This window comes from Notechis scutatus, chromosome 7 (assembly GCF_049901735.1).
Source record: "Notechis scutatus isolate UNSWTSFEM ecotype Mainland chromosome 7, rNotScu1.2, whole genome shotgun sequence".
NCBI classification, from domain to species: Eukaryota; Metazoa; Chordata; class Lepidosauria; order Squamata; family Elapidae; genus Notechis; species Notechis scutatus.
Window position 1 is genome coordinate 1,823,712 of NC_142015.1, and position 22,557 is coordinate 1,846,268.

Consider the following 22,557-nt stretch of genomic DNA (forward strand, 5'->3'; position numbering starts at 1 on the left):
CCCCAAAGCAATACTCACTTGTTCCTCTGTATATTTGCTGTTAGAAGAACCTCTGTCTTTTGTCAATTGCTTACAAGATAATAGGTATAAGTAAAAACATAGTTATAAGAAAAAATTTAAAAAATATATAAAAGAAACAATAGGACAGGGACAGTAGGCACGTTGGTACGCTTATGCGCGCCCCCTACAGACCTCTTAGGAAAGGGGTGAGGTCAATAGTAGACAGTCTAAGGTTAAAGTTTTTGGGGAAGAAACCACAGAGTCAGGTAGAGTATTCCAGACATTGACCACTCTGTTATTGCTGAAGTCGTATTTCCTGCAATCAAGTTTGGTGCGGTTAACCTTGAGTTTGTATCTATTGTGTGCCCTTGTGTTGTTATGGTTGAAGCTGAAGTCTTGAAGGACATTGATTTCAAAATGTCTTCTGCACTTTATATTTATTATCACCTGTTGCAATAAACAACCACTTTTTATATGGCAGGACATTGCGTCTCAAAATGTTTGCTTGGGTGGGAACAGGGTCTTTCTCTCTCCCCCAAAAGCAATACTCACTCGTTCCTCCGTGTGTATAATCCGCCAAATTTGGAGCTGTTGCTTTCCTTTCCTTTCCTTCCTTAAATTTAGAAGAGCTTCCCAGCCCTCATGTTCGGATTGCTTTCAATCCATGAAATTTCCATGCCTTCCCCCTTCCCCTCTTTTCTTCTCCTTGTTTCTCCCTCCTGCTGCGTTCCCACCCTCCTTTTCTTTTTTCTTTGAATAAATATATGTTATATTCTTCAATTAATGCAGTTCTTTCCACCCCAGCCCCTTCGTCCTGGTGACTTGGAAGATGCAGTGCGTCTTTGTGACTTGCGCTGACAATCGTTTCGCCTCCCTCCCCGCTGGGTCTTGAGAACAAAAGCAAAACCCTGCTTGTCACTTCCCACCCACCCAGCCAGCCAGAAATATTCCACTGGGCCCCGACTGAATCAGTTTTGCTGCTTCATCACAGCCCACTCACTCGCCACAGCACCCGAGCGCATCGTGCCGCTCCAGATGTTTCCGTGAGTCTCTCACTAACTCGGTCAAGGACCTTGGAGTACTCATCTCTAGTGACCTAAGTGCTGGAGCCCACTGTAACTACATAGCCAAAAAGGCATTAAGAGTTGTTAACCTAATCCTGTGTAGCTTTTTCTCTGATAATACCACACTACTAACTAGAGCATACAAAACATTTGCTAGACCAATACTCGAATACAGCTCATCAGTCTGGAATCCGCATTACATATCTGATATTAACACAGTTGAGAAAGTCCAGAAATATTTCACAAGAAGAGTTCTCCACTCCTCTACTCGTTGTAGAATACCTTATGACACCAGACTTGAAATTCTAGAACTAGAAAACCTTAAATTACGCCATCTTCGGTCCGATCTAAGTATAGTATATAACATCATACATTGCAATGTCCTACCAGTCAATGAATACTTCAGCTTCAACCATAACAATACAAGAGCACACAATACATTCAATCTCAACCAAACTTGATTGCAGGAAATACGACTTCATCAACAGAGTAGTCAATGTCTGGAATACTCTACCTGACTCTGTTGTTTGTTCCCCAAACCCCAAAAATTTTAATGTTAGACTGTCTACTATTGACCTCACCCCTTTCCTAAGAGGTCTGTAGGGGGCGTGCATAAGTGCACAAATGTGCCTACCATCCCTGTCCTATTGTTTCATTTTATTTTTCTTATATGTTCCCATCTCATGTATTCATAACTATGTTTATACTTATACCTATTATCTTGTAAGCGATTGACAAATCAAATAAATAAATAAAAATAAAATAAATAAATAAGGCTCCTTGTGGGCTCCTTCTCTGACACAGCTCCTAAACTTAGTTGTGGTACATTTTTATACCGTTGACTGCATCTCAAAAGATCCCTCTGTTAAAGTACTGAAGTTTGTAGGCGATACAACAGACTTTGCCAATTTGATGCTTTCCTAAATAAAAGAAATGGTTTTGGAAGATGGACTTTGCTCTTTTCTTTTTAAATGGATTTCATCACTTGGAAACCTGACAGTGACTCAGATTTGAACCTGCTGCAACACTGAAAGGTGGGCAAGAGAAGCAGGCCCACAGGCTGTTGAGCCCCAGATGTTTGAGTGTTTGCTGCAGATGCTGCTTTGTGGGCTGTGAAAGATGCCGAGAGTTCTCTTTGGGCTCATCCCTAAGGATTTCACAACGGTGACCCCCAACACAATTTAACCCAATGGGTTGTGTGAACTGAAATAACGTGGCTTATTCAGTCAACTTGAGGTTAAGCAACCCATGGCTTAGGGCAGGCATCAGCAACCTGTGGCTCTAGAGCTGCATGTGGCTCTTTCACCCCTCTGCTGCAGCTCCCTCTCACTCAAAATATGTGTCACAACCACCAATGTGCGACACCCATCGGCACTCAATTTATTGAGCTTTTCGATCTCCGGTAGGCCAACCATGGGTGAATCCAGGAAAAGAAAAGTTTCAGGAAAAAAAAACCAGAACATTTAATTCACCTACATATGCTAGTTTTGCGGCCGCTCAGGCACGGGGAAGGTTGCCATGGCTCTGTCTGAGTCTGAATCTGAGGAGGAAGATGAACAGCTGACAGGGAGCAGGAGTGTGGCTCCATTGGCTGTGAAGGAAACTGGGGAAGGGCAAAGCAGGGCAGAGCAGGAAAGAGGTAGAACAAGGGAGAGGGAGACCCAGGCCCACCTCTCTTCATCCTAGGGCATGCAGGGAGGAATGGAGAAGGGAGCAACGTGGGTTGCATGGCTTACGGGGGAGGAAAGGGCCCTGATTCCCTTCATTAGCCACAGCTGGGAAGAAAGTTTAAGAGACGCATGCTGAGTGCGGCGGCTGCTGGGAGCAAATGTGAGTTTATCTTATGTTGACTTTGGTTATCTGCATTCTTGGCATCCTCCCAACCGTGCTGAGTTATTGCCGTGCCTTCACATCCGGAATTCTTGCTCCTGCCCTGCCAAATTAATTACTTCAGTTTGCCTTGATTGGACTTAAAGTTACAGTTTTTGTTGACCATGTTTTGGACTTAATTTTCTGCAGTCAAAGGCTGTTCCTGGGAGAGTTTTTTCTCCAGACAGAAGGTAACCTGGACATTGGGGGCAAAGTTGGAGCTAATGAGGGGGACTCTTGTTGATTATCTGACTGTGTTGCTTTTGTGCCACACCCCGGTCATTACAAAGGGTTTTGTGGCTCCTGGTGTTTTCTTTTCTGTGGGAAATGGGTTCAAATGGCTCTTTCGAATGTTTAAGGTTGCTGACCCTTGGCTTAGGTTGTTAAGTTGGAAACTCCTGAACAGGTGGAGCTGTGAATACAACCTCATTGCCGCCATCTTGACTTTCTTGACCATGTCGCCGTGTATTCTTCTTAAGCATGCCGAGGGCAAATGAACCATTTCATTTTATAGGCAAAAAAGAAAAGACCCTCTTCCCAACCAAGGAAACATTTTGAGACGCAACATCCTGCCATACAAAAAGTGGTTGTTTATTGCAACAGGTGATAATAAATATAAAGTGCAGAAGACATTTTGAAATCAATGTCCTTCAAGACGGAGGTTCTTCAAACAGCAAATGTACAGAGGAACAATTGAGTATTGCTTTGGGGGGAGAGAGGAAGAGGAAGGGAGCAGTTGGGGGGCCCTATCCACCACTGCTCCAGCCCCTCCTCTCACCCACGGATGATTGTGCTCAAAGGGAAGGAGGACTCGGAGTTGTCCCACTTCCCTTTGCAGGTGGTGAAGCCAATCTTCATCCCAGATGGACTATCCTGTCCACACAACACATATCCATCGCAGTGGGGCTTGCTGATTGTTGGTTCATCTGACCCAAAGGTGCCAAGACTAGGCTACCTGGCTGGGAAACACAGGTGTATTTCACGCAAGGCACTAATAATGCTGGGGTCTCCAACCGTGGCCACTCGTGGACTTCAACTCCAAACGTGGCCACTTCCCCATGGCTGGTTGGGGAATTCTGGGCGTTGAAGTCCACAAGACTTAAAGGGGCCATGTTTGGAGACCCCTGCACTAATGGGATATTGGTGTGCAGGGGGCTTCTAAGCTGGACCTTCAAGGCCCATGTCAACTTTTTTCAGCTTTACCACAAATGAACTTTCAGGCATTGAAGTCATTGAAGAAAAGAACACATCCATGTCGCTTTGAAAAGGGACCTTTGCATGTTCATATTACATGAACATGTTCAACGTAATGGCCCACTCATGGCAGCTGAGTGACCAACAGCATGACCAGGTCACTGGCATTTGGGCAAGGAACAAGCTCAGCTGTCCATCAACCTGAACCTGCTCCTGCTATCAAATGCAGCACATTATTAGCAATCTGAACCTCTTTCTTTAAACTGTTATTTTAATACATATTATGACTTTTTAATTAAAAAAAGAAAATATGCGGTGATTTCAGTCTATAACTTGAAGACACCCAAGGATTAGTCATCTGGGCTGGAAGAAAACGGCACTGTGTCCAATTTTGGAGGACACAAAGGGAGAGTCTAGTAGTCCTTGACTTACAACAGTTCATTTAGTGACGGTTTGAGGTTACAAGCACGGGAAAAAGTTACGTACGGCTGTTTTCCGCCCTTACAACCGTTGAGGCATCCCCATGGCCGCGCGATTGACTTTCGAATGCCCCACAATTGACTCACATTTATGACGGTGGCCGTGTCCCTTTGGAGTGGGGGCGGGGGGGAAGGGGAGCGCGGAAATCTTCTTTGGGGAGCTTCTAACCACAGCAACGGGGAAATCTGGATCCACTTAACGACGAGCTAGTCGTTGCTAGCTGAACAACGGCTGAGATCCCCTTAACAAAACGCGGTGAGAAAAGTCATACAACAGGGGGAAAAAATGTGCTCAACGTTTAGTGCCCTCAATGGCAGGCCTCAACGGGAGGCCATATGTCGAGGATCCCCCGTTACTTGGGCTGAGTTGATTTATGCAATGTGGTCCAAACTAAGCCGTCCAAAGTGGGACAACAACGGACAATAATAAATAACATTTGGCTCTCTTCGATGGGGGGAGGAAACAGAGGGGGGGGCCCCGAGCGGTTCCTGCCAAGAGTTGTCGAACCGCCTCGTCTCACATTTATTTCTCTTTGTCTCCAGCTTATTCGCTTTTTCTTTCTTTCTTTTCTTTCATAGTCATGCAATAAAAGTCATCATGGCAATTTCACACGGGGGGGTGGGGGAGGAGAAGTCCGCCTGGGTTGGGTGGGGCAGGGAGGGCAATTCGACGCCCCTCCCGCTTTGGGAAGTCATTGCTACCAAGGAGGGCAGGAGAAGGAAAAGGAGGAGGCCAGTGCCCAGCGCGTGGCTCCCCCCTCCCTCCTCCCCTATCTGGGATGTAAACAGGGGGCCCCTCCCCAAATTTGTGGTCCGTAAGAAGCCCCCTCTTGGCTTCCCCCTCTGCAGAGCGGCGAGGAGCTGCCGGCTAATGGCAGAGCACCTCGGTCTCGAACTGCAGGAGCTGTCCCATGAAGCCGAAGTTGGGGGAGATGACGCCGCGGCGCTGCTTGACGAAATCGAAGGCTTCCTCCAGCCGCACCCGGCGGCTCTGGATGAGGTAGGCGAGGCAGATGGTGGCAGAACGAGAGATGCCTGCTTGGCAGTGTACCAGCACGTGCCCACCGCTGGCCTTCACGGAATCTGCAAGAGAGAGGAGAGGAGAAGGTCAGAGGTGGAGGAGAAGACGTCCTCCCTCGCCGTAGGGAAACCGTCGCGCCTAAAAAAAAAGACCCTTGAGCTGTTTTGGGGTGGCACAAAATTGGGGTGTGTGTGTGTGATGAGGTCTCACAGTCCCACCTGGCAGGTGTAATGCTTGGAAGGATGGCCAAAGCAAGCTTCCTGCTAACGATCTAGAACAGAGGTCTCCCACCTTGGCCACCCACTTTCAAGATGACATCATCAACATTGGGTGGGGGGAAAAATGGCCAAATTCCAGCAGTTTCCATCAGTTATTTATGATTTAGAGTGGTTTAATGACACAGATAGTGATGGTTTGCCTCTGGGAAGCTTTTTATACTGAAGGATAGGATAGGATATAGGATAGAATAGGGAATGGGGAATAGAATAAGGAAAAAAGGAAAAAAGGAAAAAAAGGAATAGAACAGAACAGAATAGAATAGAATAGAATAAGGAACAAGGAATAAGGAATAAGGGAAAGGGAAAAAGGAGTAGAGTAGAGTAGAGTAGAGTAGAGTAGAATAGAATAGAGTAATAGAATAGAATAGAATAGAATAGAATAGAATAGAATAGAATAGAATAGAATAGAATAGAATAGAATAGAATAAGGAATAAGGAATAAGGAAAGGGAAAAAGGAGTAGAGTAGAGTAGAGTAGAATAGAGTAGAATAGAATAGAATACAATACAATACAATACAATACAGAACAATAACAGAATAGAATAGAAAAGGAATAAGGAATAAGGGAAAGGGAAAAAGGAATAGAGTAGAGTAGAGTAGAGTAGAGTAGAGTAGAGTAGAGTAGAGTAGAGTAGAATAGAATAGAATAGAATAGAATAGAATAGAATAGAATTGGAAGGGACCTTGGAGGTCTTCTAGTCCAACCCCCTGCTTAGGCAGAAAACCCTACACCACTTCAGGCAAACAGTTATCCAATCTCCTCTTAAAAACCTCCAGTGTGGGAGCAGCCACAACTTCTGGAGGCGGGTTGTTCCACTGGTTAATTGTTCTCCCCGTCAGGAAATGTCTCCCTAGTTCTTAGTTGCTTCTCTCCTGGATTCATTTCCACAGCATAACTACCAGCATCCTCCTTATCCCTTCCACCCAACAGATCAAACCAGGCCAACTAATTCAACCTTGTTCCTTCCAATGACTTCATTGTGTCCACCAAAGGGGACCCTCCTCCCATTCTTCAGAAGGCCAAGGGGCTGAATTAGTTTCCATAAAAACGATGGGTTTTCTCCAAATTACGGCACTCACCGATGAAATCTATGGCTTCCTGGAACCATACGCTGATATCAGCCATGTGATTGTCTTCTACTGGGATGCTCTTGTACAGGAAGTGTCCTTCAAAGTAGTTGGGGCAACTGGAAGAGACGTTAAGGACCGCGGTGATTCCCAGTGACTCCAGCACCTCTTTGTTGGAAGAGTGGTAACAGCTACCCAAGTAAAGGAAGGGGAGGATCTCCACTGGCCCATCCTGAAAGAGAGAAAAACCAAGAAGACAATGTGTCAGTTACCCCCATTTAAATCATGAGTCTCGAGCCAAACTTCCAAAAATTAAACAAGATTTGTTAGGAGTAAACATGCCACCACTACCTGGGTGTATTCGACTCATTCATTGTCATCCTTGACCCTGGTTTTCCCCCCACCCACTGGGTGTAACATCATCCATATTCTCCAATGGGACACATCCATAGCCCAGAGTCATCAATCATGCTCTCCAGTTAGAATTTTGCACAGCAGAAACTTCAGTCACCTAGTTACTATTTCTGAAAACATTTATGGAATGCACTTTCAGTTTGCAAGCTGCCACACTACTCTTTCAAGCCCCTTTCCCCCCCACTCCCTTTCTGTTGGCAACTCTGACCATAGAAATATTTTATGAGTTGACACAACGTTCAGCTTCGGGGTCCACTAATTAGCTGAAGACAGAAAAGCCCTTCAGCATAGCTTTATGGATGTCCAGTAAGACATGTGTCCAGTTAACAGCATAATAAGGGTTGGAAGGGACCTTGGAGGTCTTCTAGTCCAACCCCTTGCTGGGGCAGGAGACCTTATACTATTCTGGACAAATGGCTGCCCAGTCTTTTCTTGAAAACCTCCAGTGTTGGAGCACCCGCATCTTCTAAAGACAAGCCCTTCCACTAGCGGATTGCTCTCACTGTTAGGAAATTTCTCCTTAATTCTAAGAAGTTCTCATTTCTCCTTTTATTCCCTCCTCTGGCTAATGTTGAAGTAAAACTTCAAGTGAGGTTGTTCTCTAGATATTTGGGTCCTACTTCCAAATAGAAAGACAGAGGATCATGACAAATTAAGCCCACTTTTATATGTAAGAATCCCACAAACCCTGAAAAACTCTTTGAGTAGATCAATTGTGGCAAGTCATAGTCGATTTTCCGTAATTCCTCACTCAGCAGAATGAGAAGAAACCTCAACATGTTCAGAGGAGAAAGAAGTGTGACTATTTCAGACTTCTGGGTGAAATTGCATAATTCATTAACAGGAGATGGGATTAGGGAAGGGATGACAGTTGAGAATTAAAGGGACTTTATAACTATTTTGGCTCTGGTGTAACCTGCAATTAAGCGACCATAAAAGAGACAGCTCTTCTCCAACACATTCCTGCACAGAGACGGTGTCAACAGGCCATTAAAACATAATTAACTGATTTTTTAAAAATGATTGTGAGATGTGACAACTCAAATCCAAGCTCTGCTTGTGACCGGCTCCGAGCCTTGAGGAAAAGCTGGATGAATAAAAGGGAAATACAAACCATTCGCCCAGGTCAATTGGTATTCCACCATGCGCGCAATCATTTTTACCAAGGCTTACTCACTCAACAAAGTCTAGACAGTTTAATTAAAGCAGACCAGAAGATTAATTAAATATATATGTTTTCTTAAGTTTTCGCGGCTACTTACATGTATGGTATTCAGCTTTGTTTGGGTATTTTCCCACGTCATTATCATTGTGCTTTTAAAGTTAAAAGCACAACTATAATGACGTGGAAAATACCCAAACAAAGCTGAATACCATACATATATATATACATATACATATACATATACATATACATATACATATGGCTTGGGGAATGACAGGTGTGTCCATAGTTTCTCCTTATCCGTTTGTGCTACACCTTCCCTGGGTCCAGGAAGCTTACCTGGTCATACAAGGGAGTCACCACTTCTGCGCCATTGTCTTCAGGGCTTCTCAAGGCTGAGGAAGGCGCCAAGGTAGGTGGTGCCACTGCACACAATTCTGGGAAGTTGGCTTGGAAGTGTTTAAAGCCTCCTAGATGAGAGAGATTGGAAGGAAGTGGGCTGTTGAGTTGGGAGACAGCAGATAATAGCTCTCCTTCCGGGCGATTTCTGTCTGGACGGGAAACCTGTAATCGGGGCACCCTGGGTTCATGCCTAAAAGCCGTCTTTCTCAACCCCGGCCGTTTTCTGAGAGGTGGATGTCAACTCCAGAATTCCCAAGCCAGCTGGGGAATTCTCCAGCTGGCTGGGGAAATCTGGGAATTAGAAGAAGCCTTTATCTGGACATAGACATAGAATAACAGAATTGGAAGGGACCGTTGGAGGTCATCTAGTCCAACCTCCTGCCATAGCAGGAGAGTCTATTCCAAATATTATCCTATACCTAGGATCAAACTCACAGACTCCTGATTGTGAGGTGAGAACTCCACCTCTATGATTCTTGACTCTTGGTGAATTTATCTTTTCTTTTATGTACACTGACAGCATTTGCACCAAAGACAAATCCCTGGTGGGTCCAATCACACTTGGCCAATAAAAAATTCTATTCTATTCTATTCTATTCTATTCCATTCCACTCCATTCTTTCTTATTCTATTCCTATTCCTACTCCTATTCCATCCTATTCTCTATCCTATCCTATCCTATTTTCTATTCTATTCTCTATTCTGTATTCTATTATATTCCTTATTCCATTCTATTCTATTCCTTATTCCATTCTATTCTATTCCTTATTCCATTCCATTCCATTCCATTCTATTCTATTCTCTATTCTATTCTCTATTCTATTCTCTATTCTATTCCATTCCATTCCATTCTATTCATTCCTATTCTACTCTATTCTATTCTCTAGACCACTGTACTGGTTTTAATTTTAATTTATTATTTGTCTTCCGCCTTTATTTTTACCAATAACTCAAGCCAGGGAACATATCTAGCACACCTTCCACCTGCACAACACCTGTGTTGTGGATTGGGCGGAGAGAGAGAGAGGGAAAGCCAGCTGTCTCTCGTGGCTAAGGTAGGACTTGAACTCAGAGTTCTCTTGCTGTTCTAGCCCAGGGCCTTAACCACTAGCCCAGCCTGTCTCTAATGACCCAAATTTGCCAGTGGAAAGGACTCAAAGCAGGCAAGGAACATTTTTAGTTCCAAGTATAATTTTATGTGCGTCGGTGGTTGACAAGGAGTGGCCACAGCTAATATTTGCACATTGCAAAAAATGGAGGAGATGCTAAACCATGTTTCGATAGCCCAAGATTGCCAACATGGGCTGTTGTTTTTTTGTTTTTTTTATTTGTGCACTGGGCCTAAAGATCTGATGTGTGGACATCATCATAGAGGGAGGACCAAGCAATGAAGCAAGATCCAAAATCTTGCAGGCAGGTCCACCACCAGGAGATACAATGGGTGTCATTGACACCCATGCTCGATCATGGAAAGAAAGAATGGCAGATGTGCCCAACTATAGATTTGGGCAATTAAATTGGGCACCCATCCAGTTTAATTCCTACCAGAAGATCCAGCTGGAATCTCCCCGAAAGTCAGAATGAAAATCTGGCCCTGAGGCTCTTCCACTTTGGCTGAGATTGGGCATTATAATACCTTTTTGACCACACAATCCAAAAATACATTGATGATTTGGCAGTTAACGAACAGTCGCACATCACCCCCAAATGAAGAGGTTGCCATAGGCAGTGTGTGTGTGTGTGTGTCTGTATGTGTGCTTGTGTACTTGTGTGTGTGTAGGAAATCCAGGCCAGCTTCTTAACTTGCCAGCCAGGCGTGGAAACACCCTTCTGGCAGCTTCGCCCTGCCTCTTCCCCCAGCCCTAGGTGGTGTGTGTGTGTGTGTGTGTGTGTGTGTGTGTGTGTGAGAGAGGGGGTGGAGGGAGGGGGCTGGCTTCTTAACTTATCAGTCCATATGCGAATCCCACATAGCTCCTTACTTCTTCCCCCAGTGTGTGTGTGTGTGTGTGTGTGTGTGTGTGTGTGTGTGTGTGTGTGTAGGAAATCCAGGCCGCCTTCCTAACTTGCCAGGCAGGTGTGCAAACACCCCCATCCCTCTGGTCTTTTCGCCCTGCCTCTTCCCCCAGCCCTAGGTGTGTGTGTGTGTGTGTGTGAGAGAGAGAGAGAGAGAGAGCGAGCTGCCTCTGCCCCGCAGCCCCAGGCGTTGTGTGTGTCCGTCTGTCTCTCTCTCCCCCCCGCTCCCTCCCTCCCCCTCCCTCCCTCCCTCTCTCTCTCTGTGTGTGTAGGAACCCCAGGCCGGCTTCTCACCTTGCAGCAGGTAAATGTGCGAGGCGGCGGCCCGCTCCTCCCGCAGCAGCGCGTTGAGTAGCAGCCGGGCCAGGCTGTCGGGCCTCAGAGCCGAGACGGACCCGCCGGCTTCGTCCAGCACCACCAGGTGCGCCACTTCGCCCTTGCGGAGCCGAGCCAGGAGCGCCCGGTCCGGCACCAGCCACTCCAAGCTGACGCCGCTCCGGCCCCGCGACCGCCGCCGAAGCAGCCCGTTCCAATGCACCGGCCGGGCGTCCAGCAGGTGCGCCTGACAGTATGCCAGGAATGGCCGGCAGTCCAGCACCAACGTCCGGCAACTTTCCTGAGGGTCCCGCAGCAACCGGGCCAAGCCGGAGCTGTCCAGCGGCACCACCACCTCGATCACCATGCCGGCCGGCGGCTGCTGGGCCAAAAAAAAACAAAAAACCCTTGTTGGCTTGCAGGGGCTCGGAATGCCCGATTCCCACGATTCCCCTCCAACACGCGAGTCCAAGGATCGCTCTTCGTCAACTTCTGCCTCGCTGCCGGCCGAGAGGGAGCTTAAATCTGCTAGCAAGCCCCGCCCGGGCTGGCCATATATGGAAGTGCGTGTCACCAGAAACTCCCTAACTGGCCCACGCCCCACCCTCCCTCCTCCTGTGCTGCTGGGAGGGGGGAGAGGAGGGCTGGATTCCCCGCCTGGGCGGACACACACAAGTCACACACGTGCACGTGCCTGGGCATCCTTTTCCTCCCAACAAGACAAGAATACAGATGAAGGGGGCCTTGGGGGTCATTTAGCCCACCCCACCCCCACCCAAGCAGGAGAGCCAGGGCTTGGGGTGATGGGGTGGCTGGTGGAAACAACCTGAGAGTGTGGATGTCTCTCTCTCTCCCCTCCCCCAAAAACAACTCCACGGAGGCGGAGATCCAGCAGAATATAGGAAGCCCACCCCCACCCCGTTCCAGAGGAAGAAATATTGGGGCGAATATTAAAAAGAGGCAGAAGGTTATATTTCCCCAAAGGAGAAATGGAGAGAGAGAGAAAACCCTTAACCAAGGCAGAAAGCAGCCCCCCTCCCTCCCGGCAACCCCCAGCAGATGCCCGAAGTCTTCAGAGAGGGATATCTTAGTGCCCATTAAGAAATCCAGGCTGGGGGATTCTGGGAGTAACTTGGAGTTGCCAAGTTAGAAAAGAAAAGGAGAGAAGAGAGGAAAGGAAAGGGGAAGGGAAGGGAAGGGAAAGGAAAGGAAGGGAAAAGGGAAAGGAAAAAAGAAATCCACTCCAGCCTATTCACAAACAAAACGGGTCCAGCTGATGGGATTAAGAATGTACATCCCATCAACCATGAGAGGATAATGGTGATAAATGGGATGCTCCTATGATGTTTATAATGTTTGATATTATTAACCAATCATAGATAAAGCTGAATAGAGTGTTTCATTAAATAATGGGAAATGTTTAATAAGGAGAAGGGAAGATCATGGTGAATAGATTTTGAGAATAATAGTTATGTATAAGATGTATTACTTGTATTTAAAAGAGGTTGTACCCGGACAGTACACTGCCATTGTAGGTAGGGAAATTGTATATATAACAAAGAAAATTGCAACAACAACAACAACAACAACAATAATAGAATGTACATCCCCTGCCCTCCCAAATTCTAAGAAGAGGACATGAGCTTTAGGATATAATAGGGTTATCCCACTGCTATTAAAATAGCAAACGACACAAAGCTCTGCATAATCCCCTGGGAGCATTTCAAACACAAAACCCCAAAGAATGTATAAAAGTCCACAACTTGACTCTTGACAAATGTCTCTTTTTTTTTTTTGTACACTGAGAGCATTTGCACCAAGACAAATTCCTTGTGTGTCCAATCACACTTGGCCAATAAGGAATTCTATCTATCTATCTATCTATCTATCTATCTATCTATCTATCTATCTATCTATCTATCTATCTATCTATCTATCTATCTATCTATCTATCTATCTATCTACCTACCTATCTACCTACCTACCTACCTACCTACCTATCTACCTACCTACCTACCTACCTACCTACCTACCTACCTGTCTGTCTGTCTGTCTGTCTGTCTGTCTGTCTGTCTGTCTATCTATCTATCTATCTATCTATCTATCTATCTATCTATCTATCCCAACCCCATTTGGTCAGCTGTCCCAGAACCTCATGCCGTGATTAGTTCTGCTCATCGACAAAAAGAAATTTCCAAACCAGCCTCTTGTTTTATTTCCAGCATCTTTTTTCCTCCAGGCTTGGAACCAAACCGGATTGTTTTCTCCCAACAGCCGGTGCTGCTAACATGTAAATCCAGCCATCCGGACTTGGAGATGTAGATGCACCTGGAAAGAGAACAAGGAGGGGGGGGGTTTCTCGTGTTCCCTGGGAGGGGGCATCTTCCCCAGAAGAACTACAAGCACGTCTGAATTGGGTTTGTCAATAAAACAAAACTGACGTGAAACTAATGTTGTAGTGAGAGTCTCTGTCCAGGGAATTGGCCTATGGCGTATCCAGCGTTTTCCAACAACCAGTTTTCCCTCGATTGAAGGGAGCACAGGAGGGGTTGCTTTCAGAATAACAGAGTTGGAAGGGACCTTGGAGGTCTTCTAGTCCAACCCCCTGCTTAGGCAGGAAACCCTATACCACTTCAGACAAACCATTGTCCAATCTCTTCTTTAAATACACGGTTGGGCATTTGGGTTAGGAATTGGCTGGATCCAATTCCCAGCGGACGAGCGAGATGCTCTTTCACCGTGATTTTCCCAAATCATTCTCCCATCATTTTCAGTTCTGGAAACTACCCCCCCCCACACACACACACACTTCTTATACAGTCCTTATCTGAGCTCTCTTTAAAAATGGGGGAGGGGGAACCAGATTATTCTGAAACAGACCCAGTTTATGAACCATCCGAGGGCTAAATTCCCTTATAACAAAAGATTTATGATTTCAAGTTGGCATTGAATTCTGTTTCTTCATCTTCATCCCATGGTTTTGATTTCTTGCCCCTAGAAGACCCCTCCCCATCCCATTCAGGACAGACCAAGTGATGAGCATTAAGTGGAGAAAGCAAGAAGGTGGGCTACTATTAACCTCGGTTAGATTTGTGGGGAGTGGTGCGAATCCTGCCTGAGAAGTTCTGCTTCCCTGGACTTCGTAAAGCCAGGTTAATTCAGTACCCAGGTGAAACAGGTGAACAGAGCTTTGGTGGTGGTGTTTTTTTTTTGCCCTTGCTGCATTAAAGGGGGTGGGGGTCAACTTCATGTGTGTATTAAAACATGGGCTAATTTGCAGGATAATTTGCACCAGAAATATAAGGATTTTGCGCTCAGAATGTGGGAGCATGTTTTTTTGTCCATGCACACCTGAGCTCTTTTATTTTTGTGGCTCTTATTTCATGCAAGTTCTTGAAGGTCCAAGCTTGTGTGATGGATATGTGTGTGTGAGAAAGAAAATCAGTTTTCTCACATTATCAACCATTAAGAAAGAAATCAGGGAGGGAGGGAGGGAGGGAGGGAAGGAAGGAAGGAAGGAAGGAAGGAAGGAAGGAAGGAAGGAAGGAAGGAAGGAAGGAAGGAAGGAAGGAAGGAAGGAAGGAAGGAAGGAAATTTAAAATCTTCTCGGTTCTCCTCCCTTTGGCCACATTGTCCAGGCTGATATTTATGCTGGATTTTGTACTGTACTGAGCCTACTTGACTGATTTATTTTTCTGTAGGCACCAGTAAAAAAATATTTGAAATAAATAAAATGAATATCAAGCTGATTTGGAGAAAGGAATGAGAGAACCATTAAGGGAGGAAAGGTTGAATTTTTTTTACATTCATTAAATGTGTACACCTCCTGCCTCAAAAGATGTTAAGGAGGGAATTGAAAATAAAAATAAAAATAAAAATCTCAGTCCCGAAGAAAGAGGGACATGTGTGAAAGAAACTCAAAAAGTCCCTGCCTTGATTTTCTTCAGTATAAGATGCGAAAGAAAGAAATTGGGACAAGTTTTAAGGCTCTGTTATTCTTCCTTGCTTCAAAGAAGACCATGGCTGGAAGAGCATTTCCTAACTTGGATGACCTCACAGGGCTAACATGTGTCAGGATTTTCCTAAATTTAAGGTATTGTGTTTGGGACATGTCCAGAAGTTGTAGGTGCTCCACAGCTTGGTATTTTCAAGAAGAGGCTGGACAGCCGCTTGTCTGGAATGGGATGGGGTCTCCTGCCTGATTAGAAGTTGGACTAGAAGACCTCCAGGGTCCCTTCCAGCCTATTCCATATTCTACGCTCGAAGAACAGACTGGGCCTTTAGGAAGAAGCTGGCACAACAAGGGCTCGGCCTGGCTTGGCCCCAGCAGGTGGCACTGCAGGCACTGAGCCATCCCAAAGGGCTGGCAGGGGAGCAGTTGAGGTGCAGAAGTGCAGGATGACATGCCACTGAGAGCATCCAAGATTATTTTCTAGTTGCAAAGATTTACGTAGAGGAAACTTCCTCAACAGATTCTGGATAGTTTATAGGTCTTTAAAAAATATGATAAGACCTTTAAAGAAAATAGTGGTGCGTTGCATTCACCGTTGTATGCCATGGATCTTCCCTATCAACGTTCCTATGGAAAGGCACTGTTTTTTGTGCCCCGAGCATGACAAAAATGGGAGGGGGATGACAATTTTGGGGGTCACACTCTTCCATGATGCTACTGAAAGTTGACCTTCTAGGTCAGAAGTCTCCAAACTTGGCAAGTTTAAGACTTGTGGACTTCAACTCCTAGAATTCCTGAGCTACCATGACTGAAGGAGGAATTCTGGGAGTTGAAGTCCACAAGTCTTAAATCTGTCAAGTTTGAAGACCCCTGGATTAGATAGATAGATAGATAGATAGATAGATAGATAGATAGATAGATAGATAGATAGATAGATAGATAGATAGATAGATAGATAGAGATAGATAGTTTGAATAGATAGAGGGAGAGAGAGAGAGAAAGATAGAAGAGATAGATCGAATAGATATATAGATAGGGTAAAGAGAGATAGGATAGAGAGAAAGAGAGAGATAGAATAGATAGATAGATCGAATAGATCAAGAGTCTCCAAACTTGGCAAGTTTAAGATTTGTGGGCTTCAATTCCCAGAATTCCTGAGCTAACATGACTGGAGGAGGAATTCTGGGAGTTGAAGTCCACAAGTCTTAAAGCTGTCAAGTTTGAAGGCCCCTGTCCTGGTGGGGTGGACATTGGAAGATTCTGGTGGGATCAGACAATCTTCTTGAAAGTAAGTTGTGAAGACTCAACTGATGTAGGATTTTATAGGGGAGCATCAGCCCCTTCAATTGGGACCCCCAAATTCAGTTTCCAAAAGTTAGGGGAGATTCTACCAACTTCTGACTCCAAGGTTCATCTTACATAGAACAAATGGCAGTTGTCTACTTGGAAGATGACAAGAATGTGAGTCACATTGTGAGTTTCTACGATGTGTTGAAATAAAGAGCCTATTTGGATGGCTGAGGAAAAATTAGCATCACTCCACATAGCACGTAGTCCAGGTTCATTGCTCCCAGTGTGGCTGGGTTCACACAATCTACTCCATGTTAAGCACAAAGGATTAGGACCATACATTCAGTTGCTGTTCAAAATACACAAGAAGATGCTCAACGAAAGCTCAGTACTAAATTGGCACCAAATAAGGATCAGCAATATTCAAAGAGGGGTGGGACTCGAACTCTTTGTGACAACGTAACAGCTCTCAGCTAATGGTTGACTTAACCTTCAGCCCCAGCTCTTGCCTTTAAGCCAGAATGAACAAAAGACAATTGCTGTCTTTGCATAGCATGGGTTGTGCAAGTAAGCCATATTCTAGCTTCCCTGGAAGGCCGGGTTCACTCAAATTACAGATTAACAGAGTTGGAGGGGATCTTGTAGGTCATCTAGCCCAACCCCCTGCCCAAACAGGAGACCCTACACCATTTCTGACAGATGGCAATCCAGTCTCTTCTTGAAAGCTTCCAGGGATGAAGCTCCCACAACTTCTGAAGGCAACTTCTGTTCCATGGGTGGGATTGTTCTCACTGCCAGAAAATTCCTCCTTATTTCCAGGTTGAATTTCTCCTTGTTCAGTTTCCATCCATTATTCTTTGTCTGGCCTTCAAAGGTGCTTTGGAGAATAGCTTGATCCCTTCCTCCTCTCTGGGGCAGCCCCTTAAATATTGGAAGACTGCTATCGTGTCTCCCCTGGTCCTTCTCTTCACCATCTTTTAGAATAGAATAGAATAGAATAGAATAGAATAGAATAGAATAGAATAGAATAGAATAGAATAGAATAGAATAGAATAGAATAGAATAGAAATAGAGTTGAGTAGAATAGAATAGAATAGAATAGAATAGAATAGAATAGAATAGAATAGAATAGAATAGAATAGAATAGAATGTAGAACGTGGAATAGGAATAGGAATAGGAATAGGAATAGGAAGAGAAGAGAAGAGAAGAGAAGAGAAGAGAAGAGAAGAGAAGAGAAGAGAAGAGAAGAGAAGAGAATAACAGTTGAAAGGGAGGACAATTCTGAGATGCTTTCTCAAATTACATTTCTGCCCCAGGCTCAAATTTCTTTTATCTGTCTGCTGTCTTGGTTGTGGGTCTTGTTCTTCAAGGTCATTCCTTCTTCCTTTTACACCATCTAGGTCTTCCAGGACAACATCTCTTGAGTGACATGTTGCAGTTGTTGAGTGGAATTTTCTGACAGTGAGAACGATCCACCCATGGAACAGAAATTGCCTTCGGAAGTTGTGGGAGCTTCATCCCTGGAGGCTTTCGAGAAGAGACTGGACTGCCCTCTGTCAGAAATGGTGTAGGGTCTCCTGCTTGGGCGGAGGGTTGGGCTAGATGACCTACAAGGTCCTTCCAACTCTGCTAATCTATTAATCATAGATTTCCCAATAAAACACCAGCTGGAAATTCTATTCCCATCATATCTGCATGGAAACCAAGAAATCTTTCTCCTTAGTTTCTTCTTGCGTTGACCACATTGGAAGACGCTACATCTAGGCTGGTTCAACACAGTCCAGGAGACACTCAGATATTTTTTAACATATTATCAGTTGATTTCTGCATGGTCTCCTCACCCCCCTCCAACTTCTATATCTAGCATAAAACCCTGGGGTTTCCTGGGTTCTAGCAGGGCCTATTTGGGACTCTTCTCAATTAATCAAGCAATCTCATTGTGATTTATTTTTTATTTTTGGTTCTGGCTGCCAATAGGCATTCCTAAAAGCCTGGCACCACCTCAATGCTCCCCAACACATTGCCATGACTAAGAATTCCTGGTCCAGCATGATACATGCACATTCTTTCCATTCAGGTGTGTGGAAACTTTGAGCTACCAACAAAAAACTATCAGAGGTTTTGCAAGCCAAAGCAAACCAAGTCTAAAGACCTTAAACCAATTCAGAACAAGTGGCTCTTCTTAAAAACCTCCAGAGTTAATGGCTAGAAAACAGAGTAAGAAATTAAAGGATATTGTATTAATAATGATACATTAAAATTGATTGTTTTTGAATAAGCTTTAATATGAATATAATTCAGTAAGATTTGGGATTAGCCTTTAAGGAGAGTTTGAAATCAAAATAAAAACTTAATGACAATGTAATCGTGATTATAAGAGGATATATAATGTTGACTATAATATAATATGAATGTAAACTCAATAAGAAATGTATACCAATATTATTGTACGCACAAGATATATGTACCCAACCGACACACTGTATAATTGAAAGGTGGTTTTATTTGTTATTTTTGTTATAAAAATCAAAATAAAAAAAAATCAAAAAACAAAACAAAACCTCCAGGGTTGGAGCACTGACAACTTCTGGAGGTAAGTCGTAGGTGCTCAAAATACCCCTTGTATTGGCCTTGCACCAAATATATAATATACTAGCAGGGTACCCCTGCTTCGCTACGAAACTATGTGGTTGGACTTAGTTTTGGGGGAGAAAATAAGGGGGGGAAATTCTACCTCTGCCTACCATCATCCATTGGTTTTCACCCGGCTAGTGTCCTATCAGCATGTGAGAGACAGTTGAGGGCTGTTTGGAAACTGAAACAGTATTTGCTGTGTGAGTAAGAATGAGACAGCAAGGAGCCTGGGCGTGGCTTAGCTCAACTGCTCTGTACTAAAGCTGCTTGGTGCTGTGAAACTGAAACGCCTCTCTGCATTTGAAAGAGATTTCTTTCCAGGTGGGGAGAGGGAGTAGAACTCCTTAGCATCAGAGCATGTTAATAATAATAATAATATAGGAAATACTCTAAATGCTCTGAGGGTCATTTCGAAAAATCCTTTCTTAGTGAGCCCCTAGAAGCCAAGAGGAACATATGTGCCACATTTCAAGTTTGTAGGCTTTACGGTTCTGGAGATTTTGTGATGATGCGTGAGGGGTATTTCGCTTTGATAGATAGATAGATAGAGATAGAGATAGAGATAGAGATAGAGATAGAGATAGAGATAGAGATAGAGATAGAGATAGATAGATAGATAGATAGATAGATAGATAGATAGACAGACAGACAGATAGATGATAGATAGATAGATAGATAGATAGATAGATAGATAGATAGATAGATAGATAGATAGATAGATAGACATAGACATAGACATAGACATAGACATAGACATAGACATAGACATAGACATAGACATACAGATAGAAAGATAGATAGATAGATAGAAAGATAGATAGATAGATAGATAGATAGATAGATAGATAGATAGATAGATAGATAGATAGAGAGATAGAGAGATAGAGAGAGAGAGAGAGATATGATAGATAGATAGATAGATAGATAGATAGATAGATAGATAGATAGATAGAGATAGATAGATAGATAGATAGATAGATAGATAGATAGATAGATAGATAGATAGATAGATAGATAGATAGATAGATAGATAGATAGATGATTGATAGATAGATAGATAGATAGATACATAGACATAGACATAGACATACAGATAGAAAGATAGATAGATAGAAAGAAAGAAAGAAAGATAGATAGATAGATAGATAGATAGATAGATAGAGATAGATAGATAGATAGATAGATAGATAGAGAGAGAGAGAGAGAGAGACAGAGAGAGACAGATAGACAGATAGATAGATAGATAGATAGATAGATAGATAGATAGATAGATAGATAGATAGATAGAGATAGAGAGAGATAGATAGATAGAGAGAGAGAGATAGATAGATAGATAGAGATAGATAGATAGATAGATAGATAGATAGATAGATAGATAGATAGAGATAGATAGATAGATAGATAGATAGATAGATAGATAGATAGATGATTGATAGATAGATAGATAGATAGATAGATAGATAGATAGATAGATAGATAGATAGATGATAGATAGATAGATGATTGATAGATAGATAGATAGATAGATAGATAGATAGATAGACATAGACATAGACATACAGATAGAAAGATAGATAGATAGATAGATAAAAGATAGATAGATAGATAGATAGATAGATAGATAGATAGATAGATATAGAGAGATAGATAGAGATAGATAGATAGATAGATAGATAGATAGATAGAGAGAGAGAGAGAGAGACATAGACATAGACAGATAGACAGATAGAAAGATAGATAGATAGATAGATAGATAGATAGATGATAGATAGATAGATAGATAGATAGATAGATAGATAGATAGATAGATAGACAGACAGACATAGACATAGACATAGACATAGACATAGGTAGAGGTAGAGATAGAGATAGAGATAGAGATAGAGATAGATAGAGATAGAGATAGAGATAGAGATAGAGATAGAGATATTTTGCAAATGTTTCTTTCCCCTTTTCAAATGAATGAGGCCATTGAAAGCATTTGCACCTGATACTAGTTACTTGATGGAGAACCGCAAAGAGCAGCAGGGGAAAGGAAGCCGTCACCCACGCTGAAAACCAAACTAAACCAACCCCCCCTTTTGTTTCTAAATGATGTAATATCCTCCCGCGGTTCAATCAGTCCTGCTTGTTCCCTTGTCTTGGGTTTAGAGGCAGAAAAACGAGACGCCTACACTTTCAACCTACAGCTCTCACAGGAAACTGGCCCACCCCTGGTTCAAGGCACCGACCACTTCCTTTATCAATGAAGCATCTTGTTCCGTTGTTATTTTATTTTATTTTTTTAGTTCTCCCCCACTCTCACCTGCAGTGACGGTTTCCTTTTCAAGAACACAGAATCGTGGTCCCCAAAGGCATAAGAGTTTCTATTTCCCCTCCTTCCAGGTGCAAGAAATACGAAGTTCCAATAAACTAAGTTCATCCTACCCTTTAGAACAGGGGTCTCCAACCTTGGCCACTTTAAGCCTGGCGGACTTCAACTCCCAAGCTTAAAGTGGCCAAGGTTGGAGAATTCTGGGACAGTGAACAGTGGTCGCCAACCAGTGTGGGTTGGGGACCACTGGTGGTCTGCAAGGAAATTTGGGTGGTCCGCAGAGAAATGTCACCCCCGAAGTAATTAATCCAGGCTGCGCAGGAATACAAGGCTGCGCCGTCCACACGGCCCACGGGAACACAAGGTTTGTGTTGCTTGCATTGCAAACAACACAAGGTAGTGAGGGGAGGGGGGGGAAAGGGAGGAGGGGGTGAACTTGCCCCATTCTCCCCACGCATGTCGCCTGGCCACCGGGCTGCTTCTTTCCGCTTCTTTCTTCTTCTGCTTTTGGCTGCATGCAAGAAAAGCAGCCAAAGTCTTTCTTTCTCTCCCCCAAACTCCGCCAGAAATGAGTCTTTGGGGCCCTGCAAGGCCTCCTGCTCCAAGAGGCTGTGCCGGCATGACAAGTCTCACAAAGACTAATTTCTGGCAAAGTTTGGGGGAGAGAAAGAAAGACTTCTGCTGCTTCTGCTGCTTTCCTTGCACAAAGCCAAAAGTCTCTCCCCCCCCCCCCCGAGAACAGAGCTGGAGACGGTATCCTGCGATCCCAAATAAAGAATGGTCGATCGGTAGGAAAATGGGGTGAGGAATTTCCCTGCAGACTTTTTGGGGGGATTTTCCCAGGGTGTCTGGTCCGTGGGATTTAAAATGATGAGCTTGGTGGTCCCTGAGGCCCAAAAGGTGGGTGGCCCCTGCTGTAGAAGGTCTAGGATCCAGGTGTAATCTCAATCAATCAGAATAGAGTTGGAAGGGACCTTGGTGGCCTTCTAGCCTAGATGACCTTAGAAGGTCCCTTCCAGCTCTGTTCACCTGTTAATTGAGATTTTTTCCCTGGCTTGGGTTGGTTGTTTTCTTGGCTGCTTTGC

General features: G+C 44.0%; 1 protein-coding gene across 1 annotated transcript; it reads right to left on the reverse strand.

Annotated features, from left to right (window-relative positions):
• Nucleotides 1-3,503: 3,503 nt before the first annotated feature.
• Nucleotides 3,504-11,772, reverse strand: DUSP2 (dual specificity phosphatase 2). Its single transcript, XM_087969879.1, has 4 exons — nt 11,261-11,772; nt 8,891-9,021; nt 6,985-7,204; nt 3,504-5,689 (listed from the first exon to the last, which is right to left on the reverse strand). Exons 1-4 carry the CDS (start codon nt 11,646-11,648, stop codon nt 5,475-5,477), a joined length of 954 nt encoding a protein of 317 aa, XP_087826005.1. The 5' UTR covers nt 11,649-11,772; the 3' UTR covers nt 3,504-5,474.
• Between the last annotated feature and the right edge of the window lie 10,785 nt (nt 11,773-22,557).